The 21,275-nt window shown below is 34.8% G+C and overlaps 1 protein-coding gene across 7 annotated transcripts in view; it reads left to right on the top strand.

The window, feature by feature from the left end:
* Positions 1 to 21,275, top strand: part of CCDC91 (coiled-coil domain containing 91) — a 154,575-nt gene that overhangs the window by 25,603 nt on the left and 107,697 nt on the right. For all 7 annotated transcript variants that reach the window (XM_032995071.2, XM_032995068.2, XM_032995069.2 and 4 more), the window contains exons 2-6: positions 1,084 to 1,126; positions 1,233 to 1,311; positions 11,168 to 11,322; positions 14,560 to 14,748; positions 16,603 to 16,707. In XM_032995071.2, coding sequence (XP_032850962.1) covers positions 1,097 to 1,126; positions 1,233 to 1,311; positions 11,168 to 11,322; positions 14,560 to 14,748; positions 16,603 to 16,707 — 558 coding nt within the window. In that variant the 5' untranslated portion in view covers positions 1,084 to 1,096. The remainder of the gene's footprint in view (positions 1 to 1,083; positions 1,127 to 1,232; positions 1,312 to 11,167; positions 11,323 to 14,559; positions 14,749 to 16,602; positions 16,708 to 21,275) is intronic.

Below are 21,275 nucleotides of genomic sequence, written 5' to 3'. Positions count from 1 at the left end.
TTTGTGCTGATGTTGCCAGACTGCTAAGAAGAGATGGGAAAAGCAGGAAGTCTTTTTGGATTTAATCACAGTGCTGATTTGGAAAAGGAACTTAACAATGGAAAATATTTTTATATTTTAAATCAAAAACACAAAACTACAAAGTACTTGGTAGATCATAATTGCATTAAATTGAATCTTCATTACCTTGTTACTAATGAAATTCTTCATTTTGAAATCTGATGGTCATAAATCCTACTTTTTTTTTTTTTTTTTTTTTTAAATATATATCCAGACTAGGTTATTTGCTGTTTTCAGTACCATTTTTTGATGTACTTGGGTCTTGACTCCTATACTTAAGAGCAGTAGCAATTGCTTTTAAAGTACCATCTTTCTGTTTTCCTATCTTAGAAAACTTTTTCTACATTCTTGCTTTCAAAAGATGTTTGACAGTATTGATGGGCAGTGCTTATCTTTTCCCTTGAAGATATTCAAATTCCACCATTAAATACCCAATATTTAATTTATCTTGATAAATTAAAAAGTGTTTCTCTAGAGATCGTACAGTTCTAGTCCTTGCATCCTCTGTGGAAAATAAAAAGTCTTATTTAGATCCCTTGATCTTTTGTAGAACTTGTAAATTAGGAATACTTCAGGTAATCTGTGGAGATGAGTACATGGATGAAAGACTGAATATTCATTCCTAGACGAGAAGGTGATGAGGTTATGAAGAGCACTTAGATGAGCTAGGTAGCAGTTGTATCCTGTAGCAGAGGTCTCTAATCATCTGTCATGTAACTGAAGTACAAATACATGAGTCATTTTTGTCTTTTGACTCCTAGTTGATCATAAAATCAGCACATTTCTGTTATGAGACTGGCCAATGAAATATGTCCATTTTCCTGCAGTGTAGAGCACTGTATTTCTTCATACTGCTGGGCTTTCAGAGTTTGACCACATTGACTTGTTCTACCTGAGTCTGTCCTTTAAAACTAACACCATACCTTTTGGTTTTACAAAGTTTTTATTGGTATTTTATGAGTAAAGGGGATAGAACAATTTGGTGGTTCTGTTTTTTAAATCAAGATTTCTGCTGTATTCTAGTACCAGTTGAAAGATGGATGACGATGACTTTGGAGGATTTGAGGTATGTTACCTGGACTTAATTTTGAAATGTAACTATCTTCAAATATTTTTTTATAGGAATTTACAGCATTTTTAAAAATATGTAACTGATTTTTTCATGTTTCTAGGCAGCAGAGAGTTATGAGTTTGGAAATGGTGAAAAGCAGACTACATCCCCTGCTATTGCTTGGGCAGCTTTTCCTACAGGTATTGATAAAATGACTGTACAAATTCTTAATAATGTATTGCTGTCTTTCTGTATTCACTGTAAATACTAGTACACAGAAAGGTGTATGTACACAATAGAAGAATAGGCAGCAGTGACAACCTAGCATAGGAATGTTCCTGAGTAATTATTTTGGGAAGCTGCACTTCTCAAAGTTAAACTTACTTGAGGAATGAAAGAGAAGTGCAGTTTATCCAGTTCAAACGTTGATTGGCATCTCATGGGAAGAAGGAATGGACCTTCTTCACTGAAAGGATATTCTTACTTTTTAATATGGAAGTTGTGTTGCAAAAGATGGGAAAACCTACAAAATGTAAACTTAAACATAGGACTTGAATGTGGTGCTTCCTCCGTAAAATTTCTTTGACTGTGATAAAGTCTTTTAGTTGCTTTGGGGGAGGGAGGCGTATGATATTTTTTTGACTTAAGCAGTTTTTAAAGTTAGAAAAAATATTCCACATCCTTTATCTCAAGCAGAAGCTGAAACCTTATGGAGTGACTTTTATTAATTTATACAAATACCTGGTGCCTGTCTGGATTTTAAGAAATCAGTGAAAGCTTATTTATAATGGATAAATGTACAGTATCAGTAGAGCTAAAAGATTAAGGCGGTGTTACAGGTTGGTAGCTGATTTTGTTGCAGGAATTTAGTCTAGATTTCACTGCCTTCACCAAAAGAAACATCACTTCAGCAGCATTAAGGAAAAAAAAAAATAAAACAGCCCACATTTTATTCTTTACTCAGGAACTAAAGCTTTCTGCCTGTTATTGTATTATTATGCTGACTAAATTATGCAAACTAATTATAGTGTTAAAAATAATTGTCCCAATGAAAGCTCTCCATAAATCACGTTCTTCAAATGATTTTATTTATTTACTTCTGGTGCTACTGGCTTTCATTCATTACAGAATAATCAGTTGTTGTTTAACCTGTCAGGCAGCTAAACACCACACAGGCGTTTGCTCACTCCCCCCGCAGTGGAATGAGGGAGAGAATTGGAAAAAAGGTAAAACTTCAGGGTTGAGATAAAGACAGTTTAATGGGAGAGAAATGGAAGTGAAAATAATAATAAAAGTGATAAAATAACATACAAAACAAGTGGTGCACAGTGCAATTGCTCACCACCCTCTGACCAATGCCCAGCCAGTCCCTGAGCAGCGGGTCGCCATCCCCCGGCCAACTCAACCCAGTTTTGTTTTTCAACGTGACATCGTCTGGTATGGAATGTCCCCTTGGCCAGGCCGGCTCAGCTGGCCTGGCTTTGTCCCCTCTCAACTTCTTGTGCACCCCCAGACTCCTCACTGGCAGGGCAGTGTGAGAAACCGGAAAGCCCTTGACTTGTTGCTGAGCACCGCTTACACTAACTAAAACATCAGTGTGTTATCAACGTTATTATCATCCTAAATCCAAAACACAGCACTACACCAGCTACTAGGAAGAAAATTTACCTTATCCCAGCCAAAACCAGGACAATTTGTCGTTGAAATAAAGGAAAACAAATAGTGAGGAAACTATATTTTCCCAAATAACTTTTGTATTCATCTTGTCATTTTGATTGTTATTAAAAAATATTTTAAAAAAATTTGTTAGCATATTTGAATGTGTTTAATTAAATTAAAACCCATAGAGCTGTACTGTGTCTGTCCCATGAAGTCTAATTTAAATCTAATGAAGTGTGTAGAATTTAAATGGTTTGTAAGTAACACAAAAGTTTTTAGTATGATTTGTAAGTGGTACAGAAGTCTTAAGATAGATTATAACAAGTTTTTTAAAGCATTAAAAAATTAAAAAAACCCTCGCATTCAGAATATTACTGTAAAACCTTTGTGACTTCCATGCAAAAGTTGCTGTGAATAAATTAACTTATTGCAAGGGGCGAGATTTTAATAGGACCGATCAAAATGCTTGTTAGGTGTTGGTTTGTAAGTTAATGTTTTTAGTAACAGAAATAACTGAATTGTCTGCACAATGTTATTTATATAAAAGTTTTCTTGTTTTACCATAGGAATTTGTCAGTCAGTAAGGTTTGCTGAAAAATGTCAGAGATTTGATAATATTGGAGTGCTCTATCATTATATATACCCATGATTTGATGAACTTTACGGAAGAGGAGTATGTTACTCACTTCATCAATTTCCTCCATATCTGATGTTTGTAAGATGTAAGAAGTTATAAAGCAAAACACTGAAAGCTGTTGCAGTATTTCTCAGTGTACAGGAAGAAATCAGAAATTATTTCTAAGGCCCTAGTGCTGATTAGTGAGCAATTTTGCCCTAGAAATTTGCCTTGGGCTTCTTACTCTTTTTGACCATTGATTTCACTTTTTTAGTAGGCTTATAGTGTGATACAATGTTTGTTGCTGTGTGCAAATAGTCTGTGTAGTACGTAAAACCAGAAAATGTTTATTAAATGTGGTTGCTGGTTCAGAAAAGGAGAAAAATAAGAATTTGTACAGCAGAAATATGATACCATTTTTTCCCCTACCACCAGGACAACTACCAGAGAGTATGCACCTTTTTCCGTTAGGCTTCTCTATCAGTGTCACCCAGTAGGAAAACACTGGTTTTATTCCAAATGGTAAAAGTGAGAACAAATTTATTTTTTTATCTCTCATGGCTGCAAGTTTGAATTAGAACCCATTTTACTGGGTGCTGTATAGGCATGGACCTAGAAAGTAGGGCTGGTCTGAAGACCTTAGCTCTGTGAGAAAGTATGCATTATGAATATGAAAGAATGAGCAAGTAATGAAAGAAAAACAATGTGCATTTGTACAGTTAGATGTATTTGCTACTACTATTAGCAAAGTCCAAAGATCCGCCTGTTGTGTTGGGTCTATTCCTTCTGATTGTTTAACTGAGGTAAAAAAAAGTAGTCCTTCTTACTTACTGTCATTATATATGTGATGGATTAACTTTTTTCTTTCCAGCCGTAACATGAGGAAGTACTAAAAAGAATCACTACTGTACACCCAATGTCTGGGCTTTGGAGAGATGCGAGGGAACTACTCACATCATCAGGATTTCCTTAGCTTGGATTCAATAAATGTATTTGTAAAGTTGAAAAATATGAAAATCTTTTTTTTTTTTTTTTTTTTTAAAAAAAAAAAAAAAAAAAAAAACAACAAAAACAACAAAACATTTTGGGAATAACAACTTGTTCTTTGGAAAGATTAAATCTTTCTAAGAACTACTAAGTCGTATGTTTAAGACTCAGACCTAAATATAGTTCAGAACTGAAAACAAAAATTTAAGTTTTAAAGAACTCTAAAAGAAATTATGGAATATTCCAGTGTCCTGTCACTAGTCTGCCTGGTTCCCAGAAGAGATTCAAAGAGACTGACTGTATTAATTCTTATCGCTGACCAGAAAACTTAGAGTGTTTTCTTGGTTTGTTATTATAAGACACTTTGCAGGGGGTTTTGCTCTTTGGATTCATAACTAACGTTTGGGAGGAAAAAAAAATGTGGCAGTTATGCTGTTCTCAATTTCATTTACTGAACATTAATATTAATATTTAAATTGATGTATTTTTTATACAGTGGCCAGATCTGTCAGTGTGGTGTTATTGACTGCAGAGATGTTAGTGGGGGTAACTTGATATACTTTTTTTATTTAAGAAAGTAACTCTGAAGTATTTTAGATTCTAGAATGGTCCTTGCAACTGATAAGCAATACACTTCAATGAAAGAAATAATTATTTGTGAGCCAGTTTTTCTTTGTTATTTATTTAGATGTTTAGTAGTAGAAATACATTGCTGTGCAATTTAATAAAATTTAGAAGAGCTGTAACCTATAGCTGCTGTCTAGGACAATGGGAAATGGTGGAACTAAGAACTGGGGTTCAAGAGCACAACTGTATGGAAGCCAGCACTAAAGTATAAACATCTTAATTTCACTATTTTACATGACCTAGGTGACCTCTGTTTGTTTAATGGAAATATAATCAGTTTAGTCCGTGAACTGGAGAGCTGTTCAGATGCCCAAAAGCTGAATTCAGCTTTTAGGGTTAGCTTCAGTAGCTTCGTGTCCATCAGTTGTACTGACTAAGTTTCTGCTGACTGTAATGCTTATGTAGCCATGCAAGTTCACGTCTTAATGTAGAGCCGTGTCGCATTCCCAAGTTTCATTGGTTTGGCTGCTTACAGGGTAATGCTTTTCTTCAATTTTTTTCTACATTAAAAAAAAAAGTTAGTTTTTATACATGTTATCCAGTCTATATTGATCCAAGGTTATTTCACTTACTAGTTTTTGACTGAAACTTTATTTTGCTACTTCCTGGAGCAAAGGTGTGTCAGTGGAGCTGCATTTTATTTGTTTATTTATTAAGTTCTTTTGGGAATCTTTTCAATGCTTTGTGTCATGTCAATATGTTTACCTTCTCTAAGAAGATCTGGAGGTAGCATATGTAATTTTTAGGCTTTAGATTTACCTTTTGGATTAATTTGGCCAGCTTTTATGTTTGGTCTGATAGTGAGAATCCTCAATGCCTGCTTGAATAACAGAATACCTGTCAGATTACTGAAAAAGATCTTTCTCCTTGTCCTAAAATTCTTTCATTAACAATGGACTGTGTGTATGCAAAGCCTATTTTTCATGTTTCAACTAAGAATTCAGTATTTCTGATGGTCTTGTTTGCAATGTTGAAAGACCAGATGTTTTGAAGTCCCTACAACATGAGATGGTAATCTGTACTAGTATGCAGACATGTAAGCAGACATCTGCATGTTTTGAAAGGTGCTGTTTTCAGCTGTTGAAATGGTTGTTTTCAGTTGTTTCTTTTCATAATAAATTTTGGTTTTCTGCAGAATACTAACATCTCGACTTGGGAGGGGTGGTAGAAGTGTGGGAAATAGTAGTAGGAAACTAATATATCCTAAAGGAGATTGGAGGGAACTGGCTTCATTCCTCACCATGACTGGACAGGATTCAAAAGGCTTTGTTGATAATGGTATACCGCCTCATTTATTTCTGGAATGGTCTTGGTTTTTGCTTGCTAAGATTTCTATTACCTGGGGTATGCAGCTTTGAAAATAGTCAAATCTGAAAAGTTTTATGACTTATCTAGAATTTACATATGGTTAAAAGATTGTCTTGTTGCATGTTTATTAGATTAGATACCTCCTCTCTCTCTTCCGTACACTTGCCGAACTGCTTTAAAAGACAGACATATTGACTGAATATTTTGGCAGTTTTCTGGAAAACAATTTCTTTTAAAAAACAAAACCGATGGGAATGAGTTCTCAGTTTTCTTATGTTATGTAGTCATTTAATACTGAAAGATTTGTTTCTGAGGTTCAACTAAATGGTTGCAGTGTTGTAAACTTTTGTTAGCTGTATGTAAGTTTTACTTAAATAAGAAGTTGGGAGATAATATTTCCATATGGCTTTAGATTTAAGATGTTGGAATAGTATATGTAATTGCTAATATTCTAGAATAGTTTGGCTTTGGAAGAATAAAATGTGGGGAAGAGCTTTCTGCTGTGAACTATAAGAAATCATCTTGAAAGTACATCAGAGTGGTTTTTCTTCCTATCTGTATGTTGACATACTGCTGTAAACTGGTATGAGTAGAGAAGCAGCTGAGTGTTTCCTGTCGACAGGAGGACATTCATGCTCATTGAAGTCAACAGAGAAATTGCAATCAATTTCAGCATTATGTAGATATCTGGCTGCTGATCCTTATTCTAATTCCGCAAAAGATGTGGAAGTGGACCTCATTATGGTGAACTGGTGATCTGCAAATAGAGTGATTAAAAGTGTTGGTTTTGAAAGGGAAAAGAAAGGAAAATTGCTAAAGAAACCACTAAAACTCCTACAGTTTTGCAGAAGACTATGCATGCTATCTGAGATGCTCATACCCTTTATTATGGGCATATTGGGTGTCAATTGATATCTATTAATGTATCCCTCCACTCATTCTTTAAGCAATCTAACCCTTTCTAATAGTTATCAATTTACGTTGATCTAAAGGCAGTGTAAGTACAGGAAATACTTTGCTTTTTGTTTCATGGGAAACTAAGATTTTTTTTTCTTTTTTGTTTTCCCGAAACAGATTCTGTTCTTTCATAAATTAAGTTGTTTTTCATTGTCAACAATAGGTTAATTTTATTGGGTGTTTGTTATACCCAGTTGGGTGGGTATTTTAGAATGCATTTGACCTGTTCTGTTGTGTGCTAGTTTGCTGTTTATTGGCAAAAGTAAATTGGTTGATGTTTGTAAATGCAGTAACTTTCAGTTTATTTTTCCCTAAGCTGCTTATTCAACATTATGCAGGCTGTAGATTCCTGTGTTCTAGCTCTGATGTTACAGCTGACAGAAATTCCTGCCTTGTAGAGCACAGTTTCCTGTCTGTTATGGTTGTTCTAGAGCAACCATATGTGGGGCTGGGATTTATGCAGATCACTGAAATTTGGACACACACAACCAGTCGTAAACTTTCTATCTGAATGTCACTTCAAATTGAAAATGTTCAGTGATAATTTACAGTGTATACAGTATAATTTAAAGGGTAATTAAATTGTATCATTGAAGACGTGTAGTTGAGGATGGAAATTTAGTTTTTGTTTCTTGGCTTTTTTACCAGCCCAAACCTACCTGTAGGGGAACTGTGCTGTGAGTAGTTTGCAACATTCTACAGAAGTATGTAAAAGAATTATTATATGGTCTTTTGCTCAGAGTCCTGCTGACATATCATCTCGTAATTGATGAATGTAAATAATATCCAGTAAGTAAATGTTACTCACGTTTGTTTTTTCAGTAGCGTACTTTGTATCTACTGTCTTAATTCTGAAGCTCAGTATGAAGTATACGACTCACGGAATGTTGATTTGAGTTCATGTTCATCCACTTGGTTTTGTTTTTGCAATTTCTGATCTCCCAGTGATTTTAATGATTGATTAAGCTTCATTAATAGGATAAAGATAGAGAATTTTTCTTGTGTGAGCAGGACTGGAGGCTGTTACCGATCTCTGCTTCTACTAACAAACTGCATGATTTTGTCAGTTATTACATACAAACCTGTGCTAGAATATTCTTAATATTGGGAAGTCAAGGATTCAAAAACTGTCAGATTTTTTTATTTAAGTACAGTTCTGGCAGTAACTTGTATCTCCATCTCATTTTAGTCTTCTTGGGTATATGACTTTTGCTATACCAGCAGTTGTGTACATGTTGCCTCTCTTTATAGTACTGCAGCTTTGCTCCATGAACAGTAGCAGTTTTATCTGGAAGTTCATCAGGACTATCGGGCTCCTGCCTTGCTTACCAAAGAAGTTAGAGGAGATATATTGCATCAGGGCAGGATACTGTGGAGGAATATTTTGTCTTTTTTATCAGAGCATGTATCATAGTTGAAGAGGAAAGGATCTGTAAAGTGGGGCGGAAAAGCCAATATGGCTTAAAGCCATACTGGATGTGCTTCAGGAGTTTTATTTCAGAGTAGAGGTAGCCTGGTCCTGTGGACTTGAACATTGTTAGCTGTTGGAGTCCAGTTAGGTAGTTTTATCAGAGGCAAGTTTTTCTTTTGGGGGTTCTGAAGCTGTTCCATTATGGTAACTAAGGCATGGTAAGCAGGAATGACTGAGGGATTGTCTTCATAAGTGAATTTTGAGCTGAACTGAAGTGCTAATGCAATTTCACCAATATATATGCAAAAGGAATGAATTAAGAGAGCTTGAATTACTTGCATAGCACATGTAATTCTAGGAATGTGTAACTTACGAATCTTTAACCTTGCTGAAAGTGAAAGGAATGTTTTGTAGAAAAGACATTTGAATGATAGCTTGGAGAGTTGCTGCCTTTTCTTGTCTTCTGCAAGGTCATGTATTTAGTTGAATAATTTTAAACCACAGTGTTCAGAGGTGGTCACCAGTTGTTGCTCCTCATTACCTAGGCTTTATTTTGACAACTTAAAAGGTGGGGATTTTATTTCTGTTTTTTTCTTCCCCCTCAAAATGCTAAGCATTCATTACTATAACTAGAATCACTGAAAGCTTGATTTGATTTTAAAAGGTTCCACATAAAACTGTATTATCTGAAAAATGAAGTCTTATGTGTAGTATTGTCACCTATTTTGGAGTAGCCTACCCTAACCTTTAACCTCTGTGAGTCTCCATTCCTCATCCATACCCAGACTCAATTTCTGTGTTTGCTTTCACGGTAAATTAGTTATATGTGAATTATGCCTATACTATGTTAATCATCACCAAAGGATGAATGCTACCTCCACAAGGATCAGTGTCATGCTAGATTTTTTCCTTGTGAGTTGACAGTTTTAGTAGGAGAAACGGGTTGTTCACCCTGTCAGAATCGCCTTGTACGTTATTTTGGTTGGTTTTCCATCAGTTGGAAATTGATTTCAAACTGAAATTCAGGGTATTAATTGATATCATAAAACAGAGACTTTACTGGTTTTTTAGAAGCAAAAATATAATTTTCTCTGTCATTTCAGTGTTATTTGAACTAACAGAGTAGGTAATGGTTATAGGAAACTGCCTTTTAAGCAGGCATTTGGAAAGGGAGGGAGTGTTTCAGAGATACCTTATGGTACATAAAGGAAGCCTAAAATGTCCTATTTCCAGTTCTGGAGAAGAGTTTACTGTTAAAGATGCAGCTGTGTCCCAGACCTTTGTTTTGTCCTGATTACCTAAATTGGTTCCTCTTCTGTCTGCTGAAGTACTGTCCTCTAGGCTTTTCATCCAAGTTTCCATTTTCTGCTCAGTTTTTTTTTTTTTTTTTTTTTCTTCCCACATGTCCAAATCTGCTATTGCTGCAGTTAGCATCCTGATATTTTTCTGCCTCATGGTCTATTTTCTTTCTTCATTTTGTTAGATGAGGTTTTGCATGTTCCTCTATGTTAACCAGAATCCCAGAACTGGGAGGTAAAGAAGATGGGACACGGAGCACTTGGATTCGAGGATTAGTGTGTCCTTCGGAATGCCTTTAGGCCAACGTATATGTTTGTTTGCACTGTGTATGCATACTTATATGGTATTAAAGGGTGCTATTGCGAGGCTGAGCCTTGCTCTGGGCTAGTGGCATCTTTTACATTTTACCAGATTTGTAACAATAATGTGAGCTGCTTTATCCAAAGCAAGTGGATATACTTTTTTTGTCTACTCCAAAGGCATACCTGTGGCTGACCATATCAAAGTTTGCAGGACTTTCTTTCCTTTTTGTTAGTTAATGTCTGAATCTTTTGTAAAAGTGTTTGAGTTTCTCTCGTGCCAGGTTGATAATGATGATCCACTGTTCCAGATTTTTGTGGCGTAACTGGAAATTGCTAGGGAAGAGCTCTCACTGCAGTATTATTTACATTTAAATGTTATTAGTTAGAGTGTTATTTTCTTTGTTATCTTTTGATCTCTTACATGATAAAAGCAGTTCTACATTTTATGTCCGGTAAGCTGTTTGTATATGTCTTCTCAGACAGCTGATGTTTTTTTTACCTTTAAAATTTATAAAACTTAGGAAAATGTAAGTGTGGTTTTACTGTTGACTTAAACTAATAGGTTATGTGAATGGAAAGAGACAAAGTTAAAACTGCTGCTTTTGATGGAAGTTGTCTTGTGAAGCCTTTGTGTAAATTATAAATCTAAATTTAGTGTAACTGTACAATGTTGAATGCCCTTAAGTTGATAGTACTCAAAAATACAGGAACTTTGTATGCAATTATTTTTCAATGCAATTAGATTAAAAGGTAAATAACCTTATATTAGTATGACTATACTTGTTGCTAGCGTGACATGTTTTTCTAAGTATAGATTTCAGAAACGGAATTAATTTTTGAATGCTTTTTCATGTTTTGTGTGTGTGTTCTGGTTTTATTTCTTGCATTAGTATCTGAAGTCCGTATATCTTCTGATGTTCTGGAGCGCTCTGTGCCTTCTTCCTGCCTGGTTCCTTCTGATTCATTCAGTTTATCAAGTGATAATGTGGCAACAACTATTCAAACAGCCAACAACATTATAAACCCAGATGTTCTCGAAGAGCAGGTAAAATCACAATTTTTGTGTTTCAGTATGGGAACTTGATGTATTAAATATCTTAGCATTGTATCTTTTCTGTGCAAATTTAGATCGAATTGCCTTTTAAGAGCAGAAGGTCCTTGGATTTCTGTGATACAGTCTTTGAAGTAAAATAATTTAAAAATTATGTTTAAATTCTATAACTGGGAGACGTTATACTACTATGATATGGAATGCAAAAGATATAAGTGTGTTGAAGAGTTATTAAAAGTTAAAGGCATTCTGATAGCACTAGGTAGGAAATAACATCAGGAACGTCGTCTAAAAAAAATTGTTACTGTTAAAGCTATAAAGATTATGTTTATAATGCATGTTTTTTTTCAGTGGTTTTAGGATTAGAGAAAATAAATTTTTAATCTTTACTTAATTATAATTAAATTAATTTTACCTTTATTATATTTACTTTGTTTTTTCCACCATTATTTTTAAAGTAGATTTTTAAAATTTTTTATTTTATTTTGTGATCTGACACAGTCCTATTTATGTGATCATGATCTCTCCTTGTAGCTGCAATGCTGCTGAGAGCTGATCTTGCCATCCTTTTGGGGGGTGAAGGTATTTAGTTTTTAACTAAACAGGTGAGCAAGGGAGAGAAAATAATGTCTTCCTGGGGATCAGGACAGGAATGCTAGATTGCTGTGGACAAGAATTAAATAGATTTACCCTCCCAAGTGAATTTCTATTACAATTGATTGCAGTGTCACCTATTTGAACAAGTTTATTGATTGCAAAGTTCCTTGTTTCAGGATGCATAGTAGTGTATACTTGAATTTGAAAGTGTTTTTGTCTTTCTCTGAACCAATCAACATTTTGGGCTAGTTTGTGACCCTCTCATTTTTATCACTTACTTGGTCAGGTAGTCTCATCAAGTCCTAGGGCTACTCATGTTGAAAGTTGAATTTCATGAATGAGTCGGATTTCCATAATCTGACAGTTTAAAAGTATTTTGCTAGAGCTATTTAAACAACTTGTACAAAATACTTGTTTTGACTGAATCTTACTGGCTTTCCTTTGCATGACATCTGTATGTTCACACTTCTAGAAAGATAGTGGCTAGTACTGTTCCAGTAGTTCAGTCTTAGTAATGAATTAATTACTCTTCTGTATTTGTTCCCAGCCTAATGTTCTTGGGAAAACCTATAAAAAGTGAAGAAGAGATGTGCTCAGATGCAAATGATACCAAAGAAATTTTCTTAGAAATCCTGAAGTTGTGTTTTTTCTTGAGAGGGTGGAGTGTTTGTTTTCTTTTTTGACTGATGCAAGCCAAGGTCGTTTTCTGTGTTGAAAGCTCTTCATCTGCCTCTCTGACAATGTTTTGATAAGTAAATTTCTATTGCTGGCAGGATGATTAAAATATGCTTTGCTTCAGCTACAACACATCCTACCCTTTTTGATTTTGGCTAACAGTGAAATTTGATTAACCTGTATCCTTTCTTGTTTGACCCAGGCCAGCAGTTTTAGCTTGTGTATTCTCTGGAAAGAGCACTTCAGATATTCCAGAATACTAAGGTTTAGGTGTATTTCTTAAGACTATAAAGTCATTTGGTTAGGTAATCTTACTCAAAATAAGTACACTTTATTACTTCTGAATAACTATGTATGCAAGTTCTACTTGTAGGCCATATTTCAACTTTTCTCATTTTGTTCTGGTCAGCTTCTGACAGATGCATGGTTCCATAGATTCTCTTTTTAAGGCAGGAAATCCAAACTAAAGAATACAACATTGGCAAATTTATTAAAGGAAGTTGGGAGGAGGTCCCTTAACATTATTTTGCAATGGAGATCAGACTTAGACTTCGCACTTTTGGATAAATCTAAAGGAAGATGATGGACATAAAACTGTAATAAAATATTCTTACACCTGTTAGAATAGGATGTTAGAAGAATTGTATTCTTGTGTAATTGTATCTCCAGAACTTCTTGACAATTCTTGTTAAAAAAACTTCAGTGTTTCAGGTTCCGCTGTCACAAATTTTGGCAGTACCAGATTCTAATCTTGAGTAGAACTCAGAAGTAAAATTAGTACATCTAGCTTCTATTTGCTTCTTACAGAAGGGGAAGTCAGAACACAAACTGCAGTTTTCTTTGTGGCTGTACTGTCTACTGGGTCTTCTGTATCCTTGTAGAGTCAAGATCTCAGCTATTCTTGTTTCTTCCTTTCATTGAATCCTTTGAGAGATATTTATTGAAAAGTCAATCTTACATTTGAGTGTCTGTTTGGAATAAAAGGTATTAGGGGAATGGATTAAATCAGGTCATTCAAACCTCTCTTAATAAACACACTGAGATGTTTCTTTCACCACCCCTCCCCAAATCTCAAGTGCTCTTGGCTTTCAAATTGTTGTTGAAAAAGTGGCAGCTGAAATTAATTTACCAGCTTTTTCCTTTGAAGTTCCTTTGAGATATAAACAAGTTTTTGCCCTTTTTTTTTTTTTTTTTTTTTTTTTAAGCAAAATAATCTTTGGCTTTTGTTAATTATACCACAACATACTTTAAACCTCACCTAATTTATTTTTGTGCTTGTCTGAAAAAATGGGCTTATTATCAGTGTTTCATCTGTTTTGGGTTGTGTATTCTAGAAGCCTCTGTTTTAGTTTTTGTACTTCTACAGTTCACTGAAATTGCATTAACTAAATGTTGTAGACATGTCCCAATTACTCTTATTCTGTTGGTCTAGCCTCAAGATGAGATATTTATTTTAGCACAAAAGATTTGTATTCCATTTCCATGGCTACTGTTTGCAGCCTGCATTGGGTGAAAACATGGAGTGACTAATCCAAGGAGAGTTTATTTCCCTGTAAGCCTGATGCATTGAGACAGATGATTCAGTTTCACTTCTTTCTCTTTTCAGCTGTTTTGAGTATTTCAGCCTCGTTGGAAACTGAGATATTGGTTCCATCCTCCTCCTTAAAGCCTTCTCCTAAAGTATTCTTGAAAAGCAGTGGAGGAGATCGGAAGGATTGATGTGAATCCATCTAGAATTACTAGCTACTGTTTCATTGTTGAAGCTTCCTTTTTGGCCAGCATGTCCAACATAAGAGAGTTTGCATGGCCAATTTCAGAGAAGTGTGGTTTCAAAAAAGTAACCTTAGTATTTATGGTTCTTAAATTCTGTAATGTCATCTGGAAATTTAATTTTACTTGACTGGAATGTTAAATTGCCTTTACCGTTTCCTTTACCATTTTCTTTCTTGTATGAATTAGATTCAAGCAGATATTCCAGTTGCCTCTTTGAATGTAGTTGAAGACAAGGCTTCAGTTACGTCAGCCATTGCTTCGGTTGATGCTGAGACACAGAGAACAAATGAACCAAAGAGCTACCTTCAACAAGCTGTTGCAAACCTAGAAAACAAGCTTTGCACTGCTGAAGAGGAAAAATTAAAAAATAAAAAGGTATGAATAGTTTTTATAATAAAATTGTTTGGCATTTACATAGGATTTAAATATAGTGGGAGCTGGTAGAGATTTGCAATGCATTTTGTGTAGCCAAACTCCAGATCTATTGGACAAATTTAGCCAAAATACTTTTTTTTTTTTTTTTTTTTTGTCATGTCTGTTGTCGTTTTTTGGCTAAATATTTCTAAAGTTTCAGGAAGAAAAATATTATTTTCCTGGAGGGGAAAAACAACAACAACAAAACAAGTCAAGTTTTCTTAGCATGGTGCAATGTGTTAGAAGGTATAGTGATTCCCCCATGTTTTGGGGGTGTGTGGGCACTGAAGTTGAAAGTGTCTTTGGCTATCTTTATAAACATAACACATCATGGTGTTTTGTTTTTTTTTTTTCTTTTTTTCTTTCTTTTATTTTTTTTCTTTTTTCTGGAAGCTCTGGTAACTAAATTCTTCATATTCCTTCTGACCTGAATATGATAGATAGTTATGGGTCTGAATTAGAAATAGGTCACTGAGGCACAGCAGAGTAAGCTTCATTTCTGCTATTCTTAATACCGTTCCTTGATAGCTATCAAGGTGCACTAGGGAAGGAGGAAATGGCTTGTTGGAAATGAAAATGAGGATGAATAGCTAGAGCCAAAGATGAGGAGATCAGTTTCTGTCTCTACAGTTAAATCGGTCTTTGAATCTTGAGAACTGTTTTTATTGTTTCATCCAAAAGCAGGATTGAACTAAGCAGACCTGCTCTTTCTGTCCTCCTTATGACCCTCTCAGCTGTGCCTTTGTTTGAATAGCTGTACAGTGATCTGGCAGGCCATTTGTTTCTATACTGGCTTCCTGCATGGCTGCAGAAATAGTTATTCTTGAGTAACTGAAAGCATGCCAATAGCTTATGTATAGTATAAATGAGTTTGGTAGGAGCAACATCTGCATTAAAAAAAAAAAGATCAAATCATCTTTAGCTGTTTGTGAAGCAAATAATTTTGAAGTTTATTGTCAGTAGTGTCATTCTCCTTCCTCTCTATTGGTTCATGTTGGACAGGCTTCTGGACTGGTTCTCTGCGAAATCACAGAATATTTTAAAATTTTATTAATTTTGGAGATGTAGGGCTGTATGTAATGGGATTTCTGCCTTTTTAGTGAAACCATTTGCTCAAAGTGCATTTAATATGCTGCTTTTCAAATGCAGAAAGACAGAACAAGTTATTAAAAATATGGAAATGATTAGAATAGAATAGTTCAATTTGGAAGGGACTTACAAGAATCACCTGGTCCACCTGACTGAGCACTTCAGGGCTCACCAAAAGTTAAGGTTAAATGTGTTGTCTGAATGCCTCTTAAGCCCTGAGAGGCTCGGGGCATGGACCACCTCTCCAGGAAGCCTGTTCCAGTGTCTGGCCACCCTCAGGGTAAGGACATGCTGCCTGATGTCCAGTCTGAACCTCCCCTGGTGCAGCTTTGAGCCATCCCCACGTGCCCTGGCACTGGGTCCCAGGGAGAAGAGCTCAGCACCCCCCTCTCCACATCCCCTCCTCAGGGAGCTGCAGAGAGCAATGCGGTCGCCCCCCAGCCTCCTCAAAACTAGACAAGCCCAGGGACCTTAGCTGCTTCTCATAGAACATGCCTTCCAGGACATGCCTTTGATTCTAAATACCTTATACTTCTTGAAAATACTGTCTCAGTGTAAAGACTGCAATCAGAGTTTTCATGTACAATCCTTTATCTCTGTGTATTTTATGATAACAAATGTCATAGTCTTCAGAAATAAAACTAATTGGAATGATTAACTGAATCTGTATTTTCACAATTCGCGAATCTTTGTAACTTCTTATATTTTATTTTGTAAACTTTATAGGAATTAGAATGTTTACTGGAAAAAAATAGTATTCTAGGAATGAATTTCTCGAAGGAACAAAAAGAAAAAGGAATTTCACATCAAGATCATTACAAGACGCTCCAGGTAATTCCTTTCTTGTATTATCTTACTGTTTTTTCAGGAGGGTTTTATATAGAGTATATTTATGTCCAGTGAACACTCTGTTAAGTATCTACCGGCCTGCTCCAAAGCCTTAAGTTCTTTAGGTCAGAGCCTGACTTTTGACATCAGTGGGAATATATGTTTAACAGGCCGCTTCTGTAAGTACATTATTGTAAGTCAGCTCATCCTTATTATGTTCTGTTTCACTGAACAGATTAAAACCACTGCACAAATAGATGTGTTTCTAACAGTATGACTTAGCATGTTCTAATGTAGCTATGGCCAATTATTTGTAAAGTATTAACTGCCTTGGATATGGAATAGTTTGTGTTGCATAATAAAAATCTGTAAACTGTAATTAGATGCTAGACAATGGAATTACAGTTGCTTCCATTGCAAAATTCAGCACTGTTCATTAAATACATGTGTGAAGTCTCACAGAGAAGACACATTTTTCATTGAAGTTTTCAACCTTCTTCCAGTGTTATAGCAGGACAAACTAAATATTATACACTTGCAACGTTTCACAAGTTGCTTGTTGGTAGTTCACCTTAACTTATTTTTTTTGCTGCTGTGGAGAGTTTTTAAGTAGCTACTGCATTGTTTCCCATTTGTACTTAAGGGTTGCTGTAATAATTTGTATTGAATACATGGCTGCAGTACTTCCTAGAATTTATGGTAACATAATCTATTTTTTTTTTCTTATGTGTGTAACATCCTACTCAATGAAAGAAATGTTTGCTTAGCTATGTTATAAAAATAAATTTTGCTTAAAAATTTTCTGATTTATGGAGTATCATACTGGCTAAAGTTAATGTTCATCATAAACTCTTGACACTAGAATTAGTTGATTTTATTTTTTAATACTTTCACAATGCTGTTTAAGCAGAAGTATGTCAGTAGTGGAAACATTACTGAGGTTTGCAAGTACCAGTCTGTCTATATCATACCTCTTTGAGTCAGGTACTACAGTTTTGAAGAATGGCAATGAAATGGTCATAACCTTTAACTCACTTTGTAGAAAACTCATGTATTTCCTCTTGTTTTCTTCTGGATATAGCCAGAATCAAATCAGAGAAGAAAAGTGAGTCATGTTTCTAAGACCTGACAGTTAAAATTACTTTCATGAAACTTGAGTATTGGATGCCTTCTGTTAGTACAGCTTTTAATGCCAATTCCTTTTGTCTTTCTTTTTTGGCTCCTACAACACTCGGGTCAACACCTGTGGCCACACACTGAGTAAATCTGGCAGCTACACAGTACAGATGTCTTGTCTCACTAGCATTTCTTTTTCCAGTAGAAACAGCTGGTTATTAGTGCTGTTGACTTAAAAGCAGACTATAATGGTGACTCTGACATAGCTTTGGGAACTCTCAGGATAAGACTTCCAATTGAAGTGATTCTGGCATCCTAAACTCTGTAGGTGTACACTGACTTAATTCCTCTTAAATGAAATGTCTGTGTTAATATTTGAGTATAATATGTGAAAGAAATGCTTCATGAGATGGTTCCAACAGCTTTTTACATGAATGTGCATTATTTCATGTACCCTTATATTTACTAATTAACTGACTTCTGGTACTTGTGACATAGGGAATTCTCAAAAGCTGGATTGGAGGTAACAGAACCAGTAATTTAGTCAGATCTTTAACAAGGTGATATTTAGATTAGACTCTCTTATTTTTTTATGAAGTTATTGTGCTTAGTTCTGAGAGAGGTTTAATGAAATCTTTGTCAACTAAGCCAGTAATTTCTATTTTTTTTCATATTTTCCTATTGTACCTCAGTCAAGGGTGACAGTTCTGTTACCACAGTTTTGTTGTCACAAAATTGTTTCAATAAAGTATGTCTTCATGTTCTTTTAATATAAAAAAAGCAATTTGAAAGACCAAGTAGGAACATAAAATATATTACAGATGTTTTCTCTGAGTTGGGTTAGCATGCTGAAGTGAATTGTGTTCTGGACTAGTCACAAACTTTCTTCATCATAGGTGTGAAAAAAAAGCTTTATACTTAGTTTGGTAGTACTTAAAATGGAAGAATGGAAGGGCAGTGATAGTCACTGTTTCTAATCAGCGGGGCCAGAATTCCAAGTCTTTGGTATAGTCTTAGCATCTAATCAATGGATGGCAATGGAGTGTTGCCACATTTATGCTCACGTAAAACAGAAAAAAATAGAAGTTCTGTGTTTCATCTAAGAAATTAGCTTTAAAAAGTCAGGATTGAGCAGAGCATGTAGTATTTTCACATTCTTAATGTTGTTTTGATATGCTGCTACAACAACCAGAGACAGTAAAGGGACAGTGGTGGGTTCATAAATAGAATAAACAAATTGCTATTAACTAGTATTATAGAGTTGTTTGGATATTTAATGCAATGGTCTCTTTGAGATCTTGAAATTGTGTGAGCTGGTAAAATTAGAGTTAGGATTCCCACATTCCCGCTTAGGTGTTTGTAGTATTTAAGAGGCAGAATAACATACTGTAATTCTAACTTCTTTGCATATGAAATATAGCTGAGTTAAAATTGCAGTGAGAAGTGTAATTTTAGTTTTCTTGACTTGTGTGTAGTGTTGCAACCATAAAGTGGCATAAATGCAATGTTAGCCTTCTAAATCTGTGTTTATTTAGACAGGAGGGAAACAGATACAAATGTATGTCTGATTTTTTTTTTTTTTTGATTGGTATGTCAGTCTTTTTTCCTTTTTTTTTTTTGAACACATTGTTGTATGTATTCATCTCTACTTTTAACACCTTAGGTCTTCTCTAAATGTGATGTACTGCATATTTTCAAGACTGTTAGTGCTAGTAGGTAATATATGTTTTTGACTATAATGTAGAATTATTGATCATTTTAATCCTATAAATCTAAAATTTTGCTGCAGCCCCATTGCAATATGTTTTAGAAATTAATAAATGCTACATTTTAGAACTACCAAACCCCAATTTGTAATAGGATGAAAAACCATCAGTAGCAAAATGAATACTCCTATTTAGTAGGTGATGTGCTCTTATTTGCAAATCAGAGAGGGAATGTTTAATTTGAGAAGGGAAAATAGTGCCTGGGTTCTAGTGCTCTGAGGAGGAACTTTAATTCTTTGGACAGACTGTTTAGCTGATAAGATTCCTGATGTTCAGTCTCTCTACAGACAACTGCTTTTTGATGATTCACCAAGAACTGGATCTTACTTTTCCTCTGCTGTTTCTTTCATTTACCACACAGTCGCATTTGAAGTAATACTGCACGGCTGCTGGAAAATTCTATTTGCGGTTATAGACATTTTTTCCCATCATCAGCCCTTTCTGGAAGTTAAGCAGGCTGGTGTTTTGAAGAACAATATAGTTAATGTGGTGTGATGCTTCTTTTTCAAATAGACACTTCTTTTCTTTTGTCGACTGACATCTCTTCTAACTTAACAAATGTACAGTTGCTTTGAAAGCACCAAAAATGTTTTCATTTGGGACCCTTTGTTTCTGTTCCACCTTTTTTTAGGGAATGCCTTTTAAATTTTTATTGAAAAAGCGACTTTAATATGTTTATTTTATTTACCAATATTCCTGTTGTTGCAGAAAGTCATGATTAAGAATGAATTAACTTAGTACTGTAATTTCATTTTGAATGATACTTTTGTGTGTAAAGAAGCAGGTCAGACTCCTTGTTTATATGATGTCTTAGAAAGGTAAGAGAAGAAGCTTATACTGAAGAAAACATTGGCAGATCAGTACATAATGATCCAAAGAAACTTCACTGTCTCGTGCAGTAACACCTACCTGGGATTAAATGGTAATCTAAGTACTAGGTGTTACATGTTGTTTCATTTATTTATTTCTGTAACTGTTGATGTTCGAGTAATTTTTCATTTGAGTACCTGTGCAAATGTCACATTTAAATTATAGAGTTTAAAATTATGAGGAAAAGACTTAAAGTTCGGTGAAGTAAAGATAGGAAAAGGTAAACGAGATTTTCGGCTAGTTTCTTCCCTCCTAATTTTGAGGGATGAGTTTATTTTTATTTGGATTAATATTGCCTGTTTTTTTTTTTTTTAATATATATTAGACCCATATATTGCACACATTCATATCAAACAGAATGCATACTTGGTTGTGTCTTATCTCCTTGATTTTAGAGATGATGCTTCGAAACTTTTAATTACTTTATAAGGTATATAAGAATTAAAACTTTACTCTCATGCTGGATTCATCATACAATTTTGCCTTTAAATTAAATAGAATTGTACAAACAGTGATTTTGATATATTCATAATTTAGGACTGAACATAATAAGAATCTCAAAAATGGCACCTAATGCATGTAAAATTTGCTTGTATTCATAAGGTGTTGAGAAAGGAATGTTACATAATGTAGCTTGGTGTGATGATGCCTGATTTTATGTGTATGGATCCTTTTGATTTTTTCCTTTTAGTATGTAAAATGTTGTGTTGTAACTGTTGGTGCCCCACTTCCCCACCCCCCCCACCCCCCCCCCCAATATAGTTTCTTGCTTTCAGAATTGAATTAAGCCTCATAATGTATATTAAGATATTTCATTTT

Source organism: Tyto alba, unplaced genomic scaffold, assembly GCF_018691265.1.
Source record: "Tyto alba isolate M040663 unplaced genomic scaffold, T.alba_DEE_v4.0 Super-Scaffold_21, whole genome shotgun sequence".
In the NCBI taxonomy this organism is placed as follows: domain Eukaryota; kingdom Metazoa; phylum Chordata; class Aves; order Strigiformes; family Tytonidae; genus Tyto; species Tyto alba.
The sequence above is the reverse complement of the archived record's forward strand: the minus strand, read 5'-3'. Positions and strand labels throughout refer to the sequence as shown.